Source organism: Mandrillus leucophaeus, unplaced genomic scaffold, assembly GCF_000951045.1.
Source record: "Mandrillus leucophaeus isolate KB7577 unplaced genomic scaffold, Mleu.le_1.0 Scaffold3, whole genome shotgun sequence".
In the NCBI taxonomy this organism is placed as follows: Eukaryota; Metazoa; Chordata; class Mammalia; order Primates; family Cercopithecidae; genus Mandrillus; species Mandrillus leucophaeus.
This window is the reverse complement of record NW_012103142.1, coordinates 8957107-8966090: the sequence shown is the minus strand read 5'-3', so window position 1 is coordinate 8966090 and position 8984 is coordinate 8957107. Positions and strand designations below refer to the sequence as shown.

Genomic DNA, 8984 nt, shown 5'->3' with positions numbered 1-8984 from the left:
TGGAAGTGGCGGTCAGGCCTTCACTGATTCCACCCTGGTTGGAAGGGGAGGGGGTGCTTCTACTGTAACTGCTGAGTGGGGTGGCCTTGTTAAAACTGAACAGTGATGAAAGTTCTGATGTTTCACCAGTCCTCCTTTGACACCACCCCAGTGGGGATGGCCAGGGGGTACCCTATGACTGCTGATGGGGGTGGAGTCCAGACTCCCTGTGTGGTCTCTGTTGACCCTGGGTGGATGAAAGTCCTGGCCTCTCACTTGGCTTTCTCTGGCTCCACCCCAGCATGGGAGTGGAAATGCCTTATTACAGCCTGGTAGGTAGAAGTCTGGGCTCTCTACTCAGCCTTTGCTGGTGTAGGTGAGGTGAGGCTGCAGCTTTTTCTGTTGTGTTGGCTAGAGTAGAGCAATTGTGTCTAAAAGTTTTCTGTCTTGCCCTGCCTGCTTCTTTCCTGGTCCTTTGGCTAGAGAAAGCAGGCTTTTCTTTTTTTTTTTTTTTTTTTTTTTTTTTGGTGTCAGTTGGTGTTTCTGGGTTGCAGTTTTTCCAGTATCCAGTCTAGGATATACAAGATAAAAAGAAAACCCAGGGAACTCACTGCAGTGTTGTTCCTTGTTGGTCCTCTTTCTTCTCTCCACCTTTTAGAGTTGCCTCATGTTTAATATATATATAGTACATAGTAAGAAGAATAGGAAAAAGGACATCTACTCCATCTTCCCAGAAGTGGAAGCTCTCTTACAATTATTTCTTTCTAATTTAATTTTGAATAACTTTACTATTTTCAAAATAAAAACATATCCAAAAAGTGAAAATGTCTATCCCATTTTCCCCCATCTACCTTCTGCTTATCCCAGCAACCATTGTTATTAGTTTATTGTCTTCTCCAGAATTAAAAAAAAAATGCATCAGTATTAATCAACAATTTTCATATTTCTTAAAGCACAAAAGTTAGCATATTATAGACAGAAATTTGTATCTTACAAAATACAAGATGTCTTGCTGATCGGCCCATATTGGTACATAGGGAGCTTCTTCATCCTGTGAAAATGCAGAGTATCCCATTGAATGGATGTTCAACAGCTTGGACATTTAGGTTGTTTTCATTCTTTCGAAATTACAAACAATGCTGTAACAAACAGCGATCTACAGATGTCAGTGCACATGTGTGTTTGTATCTGTAAGATAAATTCCTAGAAGTGGAATTCCCAAACACTGAAGACACGTTCGTGCTCTGAGACAGTTGCACAAGAGGCTGAAAAGTGAACCTTATTAAGGCTGTGTCTATAGCATGGCAAAGCTGACAGTTAATCTGCAAAGACTAGTCACCTCTACTGGACACATGGCCTCATGAACCTCTTCTGGACAAGAAGGTATAAAAAAGGACACAGGGGCAGGTGTTGGAAAGGAAAGGACATATTATCCCCCAAATCTATTTCTATGTTGTTACCCCATGGCCAGACCACAGATTTAGATGACTCTAGAGTGGTCAGAATAAGCTGTTCACCATGAGGGCCCCTCTTAGCCTCCCCTGGAATGGTCTCTGAAAGCAGCATGGAGGATGATTAGGAGCACAGAACATGGATGTGGACAGGGAGCCCCTTTCCTCTCAGGCCTCAATTTCTTCATCTGTTGAATGAAAGCACGGGGACAAACTTCTGTTGAAAGAGGAACCAGGCCGGGCGTGGTGGCTCAAGCCTGTAATCCCAGCACTTTGGGAGGCTGAGACAGGGGGATCACGAGGTCAGGAGATCGAGACCATCCTGGCTAACACGGTGAAACCCCATCTCTACTAAAAAATACAAAAAATTAGCCGGGCGAGGTGGCAGGCGCCTATAGTCCCAGCTACTCAGGAGGCTGAGGCAGGAGAATAGCGTGAACCTGGGAGGCGGAGCTTGCAGTGAGCTGAGATCCGGCCACTGCACTCCAGCCTGGGCGACAGAGCAAGACTCCGTCTCAAAAAAAAAAAAAAAAAAGAAGAACCTTACCCTTCTTCATCAAGGACAGTGTCACTTCAACAGGCACATCTACAAGGCATGTATAAGATTCCATTTGAAGGAGCTTTCCACTGCTGAAAAGCAAAAAGGAAGCGGAAGAGGAAAGAAGAAATAAAGACGGGAAGAACAGAAGTAAGGAAAGCACTGGCTTGAACAACCTCTGGGTCCAGATCAGATCCCACAAGTGGAGTGGACAGAGATGGTTACAGTTGTATAACGATCAACACAATCCAGACACAGAACCATCTTATCACCACCCCAGATCCCCCCAGTCCCTGAAAACCACTGATCAGTGGTTTCTGTGCTGACAGTTTTGCCTATTCCAGAATGTCATATATATGGAATCATGCAGTGTGCAGCCTTCTGAATCTGGCTTCTTTCCTAATGCATTTGAGATTCATCAGGTTTGTGGTGTGTGTGGGTACTTTGTTTTTTGCATTGCTGAGTCACGTTCTGTTGCATGGATGTACCGCAGTCTGTTGATCCTTCCACCAGTTGAAGGTCCTGTGGGTTGTTTCCGGTTGGTGATGATTATGAGTAAGGGCGCTGTAAATATTTGTGTATGGGCTTTTGTGGGGGACATAAACATATTTGCTCAGCTGGTATGGTAAGTGGGAAGCCAGGGGCAGGACATGGAGTAGGGCTTAATTGATAGTGTTAGGCTTGCTGGACTATTGAGAAGACAGAACAAGGGAGTAAAGTGTAAGGAAGCCAGACAGGACACACCACACAGAAGCCGAGTCTCCAGTGAGGACACTGAAAGTAGCCTGTCCCCAGGAGACTCAGTCAGGATGACACGTACACACCCTTCCACTGCTGTCCCAGGGGCAGGGCTGCTGTGACCTCAGACTTCCACATTCTTCACTCACTTCAACAGTCATTAAAAATGTTTACTTTTTAAAACACCCAAGTACTTTTTGTTGTAAAAATGTTCAAACAATATGGTAGAATACAGGGTAAAATGCAAAAGCCCCCCTTCACACTCCCTGTTACATCCCAGTCACCCGCCCCTACCCAGACATTACCCATGGTAGCATCTTGAGGCAATTCTTGCACACATTCTTTCCTGTTATTACACACACACATTCACACACATGCATGCACACACACACATGCATGCATACATGCACACATACATTGTGTCTAGGTGTATTGGTCCATTCTTGCATTACTATAAATACCAGAGACTGGGTAATTTAAAAAGAGGTTTAATTGGCTCATGGTTCTGCAGGCTGTACAGGAAGCATAGCAACTTCTACTTCTGTGGAGGCCTCAGGAAATTTCCAATCATGGCAGAAGACAAAGGGTGACTCAAATTTTTTTTTCTTTTTCATACTTTAAGTTCTAGGGTACATGTGCACAACGTGCAGGTTTATTACATATGTATACATGTGCCATGTTGGTGTGCTGCACCCATCAACTCGTCATTTACATTAGATATATCTCCTAATGCTATCCCTCCTCCCTCCTCTGACCCCATGACAGGCCCTTGTGTGTAATGTTCCCCACCCTGTGTCCAAGTTCAATTGTTCAGTTCCCACCTATGAGCGAGAACAAATGGTTTTAAACAACCAGATCTCATGATCTCAAGGACAGTACCAAGGGGACGGTGCTAAACTGTTGATGAGAAATCCGCTCCCATGATCCACTCACCTACCACCAAGCCCCACCTCCAACATTGGGGACTACAATTAGACATGAGATTTGGTGAGGACACAGATCCAAACCATATCACTGGGGATATAGCTTTATCTTCAATTTTGCTGATAGAAATGAGGTACTATGATGTGTGTCACTCAGCAGCTTGATTTTTTGAGTTAAATTGTTTAGTTGATCTGCTCTGTGCATTTAGAACACACATAACTGCCTCTTTTCTAACCTGCTGTTTAGTGCCCTAGGCTAGAGATGTAGCCTCATTTATTTCCTTCCTTTCCTGTTTGTAGCCATTTGATTTGTTTCTAAGTTTCACTATTATATAAAATGTTGCAACAAATAACCTTTTACATATGCCTCTTTGTGCACACATGATTTATTCTCTCATGCAGACACTAAAAATGGAATTTTCTGTGGAAAGTGGATACACATCTAATATTTTGATAAATCTGGACAAATTGATTTCCTAAAAGGATGCACTAATTTATATTCCCACCGACATCCTTTGAGATGCCAATTTTCTCACAACCTCGTCACTGCTGGGAATAACCAATCTTTTAAATTTGTATTAATTTAATAGGTGAAAAATGATCCCTCCATTGTTGTTTTAATTTGCATTTTTCCACTTACTGATAAAATTGATCTTGTCTTCCACGTATTAATTTTCCATGGTGCGTTTCTTTGGATTGCAATTTCTATCCTTTTCTGTTTCTTCTATTGAATTGTTGCCCTTTGCTTATTGATTTCACAAGTTTCTTTTATAGTCTGGATATTAATCTTTGTATAACATATATATTATTTTTAAAATCTCCCTTTGCTTTTTTTTTTTTTTTTTTGAGATGGAGTCTCACTCTGTCACCAGGCTGGAGTGCAGTGGCATGATCTTGGCTCATTGCAACCACTGCTCGCGGATTCAAGTGGTTCTCTTGCCCCAGCCTCCCGAGTAACTGGGATTACAGGCATGCACCACCACGCCCAGCTAATTTTTGTATTTTTAGTAGGGACAGGGTTTCACTATGTTAGCCAGGCCAGTCTTGAACTCCTGACCTCGTGATCCGCGCCCCCTCAGACTCCCAAAGTGCTAGGATTACAGGCATGAGCCACCATGCCTGGGCCCCTTTACATTTTAAAAACATTGTTTATAGTATATTTCATTATACATAACAATTGTTTTTAAGCAGAAAAATCAGTCAGTCTTCCTTCCTGGCTCTGTATGGAGTTGTTGTTTATATGGAGGGCCCGTCCTTCTCTGGGGGACAGGTGATGGCATTTCTCCCAGAAGCTTGCGGAGGCCATTTCCTCAGGGGAGGAACTCACCTGGGGACACATGGGGACAACTCTGGAAATACCGACAGCTGCAGGGAACACTGTTTCCCACCACTGTGCCTGAGCTCCTTTCTTAGAGCCCAGTTTGGGGAGGGCAGCAAAGCCAGATGCAAGGGTGTTATCCCTGGTCAAATATGAGAAGGACATAGTTAAGCATTGTGTCTGGTCAGGTAACTGGCAGGTCACGGTGATTGGCTGAGACCTCTCCCTTCCCCACAGAGGCCCTTCCCATTTCCTTTCCTCAGTTCCTCAGGGTCAGGTTTCTCTCCCCAGGAGCCTCAGATCAGGGAGCCCTGCAGAGCTGGGGGAGGGGGAGCAGCCACATTTGTACCCACCCCCTAGGATCAGCCTTCTGCTGGTCCTCTGGCCGTAAGGCGACCTCTCCCTGCCCCCCTTCCCTCTCCAGCCTTCTTTCTTGTCCTTCTCCCCAGTGCCCCATCTGAAGCCGAGGGCTCCTGCAAACCAGGTGCAGGTACCATTAGCAGCAAGAGGCAGAGAAGAGGGTCCTCCCAACCAAGCCACCTCTCCTTGATCTCTTGGGGTGGGGACCGAAGAATCCTCAGAGGGGGTGCTGGGAAGGAACAGGATTTGTTCAGGAGGAGGGGAGTCAGGAGGAGGAGAGAGGAAGCTTCAACCCTGGAAGCATGGCTGGACCACTCGCTCCTGCTGTCTTACCTACTAATGCTTGAGAAAGGTTGGTTGGAAAAGACAAAGTAGATACAAGAATCTAACATATTTCCCTTTATTGAATGTCAGGATTCTTAGAATTGGAAAAATGATGTTTGTATATAATGTATAAAGAAAAGAGAAAAACACCAGGAAAGCTGGTGTGGTGTGTGCAATTCTAGGTGCAGCTGTTGTGGAGATCTGCTGAGCAATGTCAAGTTCAGGGCTGCACTAAGATGTGGATACCTCGCTGAGACTGTGGGCTCTGCTTTGATGGTGGCTGCGTTGGCTGTTATCTGATAACCATAGGAACTCCATGGGCATTTGGGCCATCAGGGTTGGAATTCTACCAGGTATTGGCTAGGGTGCATTTTTGTAATCAGTAGGCCCGGGACTGGGAGTGGGGGTATGTGTGCCTTTTTGTGATCTCTCCACAAGATGGGTAATTTGTCTAATTTCCATGGAGGAAGAGCATGGGCCTACAGCAGGCCCTGTCGTCATCAGAGCTCAGGGGCCAGGTGCTCCACTCCACTTCTGTATTTTTAACTCACAGTATTTTTTTTTTTTCATCTGGAAGTATTTTTAAATAAATTGCAGATATCCTGACATTCTACCCTTAAATAATTTATCATACATTTCTAAAACAAGAGCTCTTGCGGCATAGCAAATTAATATGATCACAGCCAATGCAATTAAAAATAGTTTCTTAATAGACTCTACTGCTCAGTCCATATTCACATTTAGACCCAACAAGTTCAGCACTTTAACCATGAACAGAAACTCTGGTCCGCCTGAGACCTTGGCTGTCCCCAGACTTTCTAGCCCTTGGCCAGGTATGGAGCCTGATCCCCAGAGGAGCCCAGGAAGGCAGGCAAAAACTGGAAAGAGGAAGCAGGAGACTGGAGTTTCCAAGAAAAAGACCACAGACCCTGGGAGCCTAAACTGTCCCTGGATACCAGGACGCTCCCAGAACCTGAGGGGTGAGTGGAGATGGGACAGGGCTTCGCCTCCTTCCAGGGACTGTGTGCCCTCTTTCGGGCTCATGGAAGGTCATGGCATCCTGACTAACATGACTTCACAGCAAAGTTCCTTATCCTTGTTGGGCTCCTTCCCCCACTGTCTGGTACCCACTAGTGTCCTGCTTTTCTATCCCTCTCCAGCCATCTCTTTTCAGCTTTGCTCCCCCTTCTTTGCTGTCCCTTCCCTTAGCCTGTGCTGGAGTCTTGCACAAGGTCCCCTCCACCTATGGACTCACAACTGTGTTCCCAGGCTGGCTCCTTTTGTTTGTGTCCTGTGGTGCTTGGCCCTGAGCTGGGCGCAGGGAGGTCTTCAGTTCATGCTTATTGACTTACTCTCCATGGGGAAGGGGTTTCAGAATTCATCTCCATCCCCTTCATTTTCTGGAGAAAGAAACGGATGTTCAGAGAGGGGCAGTGACCTATGTGTCCAAGTTCTTGTAGAGCTGAGCTGAGAAAACAAACCCAGGTCTTGTTTCCAAGCCTTGCTCGCCCACGGCCCTTCTACTCACTGGGCTTGTGTGCAGTGCCTTTCCCTGCTTATAACAGCATCTAAGGCAGCTCCAAGACATACAGGGGACATCAGGTGAACTGAAGATAAGAAAGGGTTATGATGGAGAAAAGAGGGCAAACTAGAGAAGCTGGGCCCCTAGAAATCAAATGTGGGGATGCAGACAGGGTTTGAAGGAAACTGAGGAAACAACAGGAATAAAACATTCAGATAATTTTATTATTCACAAAGTGTGTTCATCATCATTATTGCTTATCTTAGTCCTTACAACAGTGTGGTATAATATTTCTCTCTCTACAAGTGAGGAAACTGAGGTCCAGGGAAGGTCCGTGACCTGTTGAAGGTGGCAGGTGGCTTTTTTGGTATCCAGGCTCCTGAGCTCCATCAGGGTTTTCCACCATATGTTCCCCCTGCAATCAGAGCAGGAAACCAGGAAGGGGGTCAGAGACTGCCACACAATTGCACAAGGTGCAGAGGCAACCCCTTCCCCATCCCATTACTCACAGAGTTGGTTGCCATACCCCCCTCACAAGGAGGAAATCTGCCCCCAGCCACTGCTGCCAGAAAGGTGTCAGTGGGTGTGCAAGGATTTTGAGCCCAGCTTGGTCAGTTTCCTCACCCTGATTTTTTCCTTTATTTTCCTCTGCTGTCCACCAAGAAGAGGGGCCTGTTTCCTGCAGGTCTCCAAGTTCACCCTCTGCCCACACACTATTATCTGTCTTTCCAGCTGCAGTAAGCTCCGGAAAGACAGATGGTCTCTGCTGTGTCACAGTTGAGTCCGCTTTCTTCTATACCTCACTCCCTCTAAAACTCAGCCTTTGTTCGGTGTTCCCCTTGTGTCTGGTGCTTTTTGAATATATCACCCTACTTAGAAATCCAAATAGCTTGGTAATGTGGGTGTTATCAGTTCTGTTTTTACCAATGAGGAGACTAGGGGTAGAGATCTTAAGAAACTTTTCCAGGGTCACTTAGTTGGCAAAAATGAAGGGGGTTCTTTGTTACACACTGGCAGAAAGTTTAGCAACACTGTCATCTGCAGTAATGTGGAAAGTAGAAAATGTCCCTCATAAGCTGGGTTGTGCAGCTAGGATTTCCAGGCAAAGTCTTGAAAGTGCTACCTGGTTTCTTCTTGTGGCTCATCATAAAATGAGAGAGGAGAGGTAAACTCTAGGCAGGATTATTCAACATGAGGGAGCTGGGACTTGATGACTTAAAAAATTCTCAGCCTCCAGACAGTAAATGATGCTAAGATCAAATCCAGGGCACGTTCAGGAATATTGGTCTAAAGATGAAACCAAGGCTATGACTGTAAAATCCTTTGTTAAGGCCTCAGAAAGGTAGTGCGTTTAGTAGGAAAAACCAAATTGTTTTCAGGTCTGGAAGGTCTTGAGGGCAGGAGCTTCTGTTCTCTGTGGAGCTGGGGTGCACCTCTCTCCCAGAACATGAATGTATTCACCAACTCAGAAGCTCCTGAACCTTACTTTTGTGATTTTTACAGACTTCATCACGTCAGCATGATTGATGAGTAATGCAATCTTCAGCCCCCTCTCCTCCCTGGGGTATGGGAGGTGGGGTGAAAGTTCCAAGCTTTCAATCATGGATTGATACTTTTGGTGCTCAGCCCCCATCCAAGAGCACACTAAGAATCACCTTAGAGGCAAAGATGCCAGGAAATTCCAAGGGAGGTAGGACTTCTGTGTTAGACATTCCTATCACTCAGGAGATTAGAAAGGTCTTAGGAGCTCTGTGTCAGGAACAGAGGTCAAAAAGACCAAATGTGAGAACAAAAGATTCTCTTAGCACTCCTGTTTATAAGGGTCTTAGGA

The 8984-nt window shown here is 45.4% G+C and overlaps 1 protein-coding gene across 1 annotated transcript in view; it reads right to left on the bottom strand.

Annotated features, from left to right (window-relative positions):
- Positions 1 to 7381: 7381 nt before the first annotated feature.
- The window catches only part of NCR2 (natural cytotoxicity triggering receptor 2), a 16728-nt gene continuing 15125 nt past the window's right edge, over positions 7382 to 8984 (bottom strand). Inside the window, exon 6 of the mRNA XM_011986675.1 lies at positions 7382 to 7568. Within this exon, the coding sequence (XP_011842065.1) occupies positions 7382 to 7568 (187 nt within the window). The remainder of the gene's footprint in view (positions 7569 to 8984) is intronic.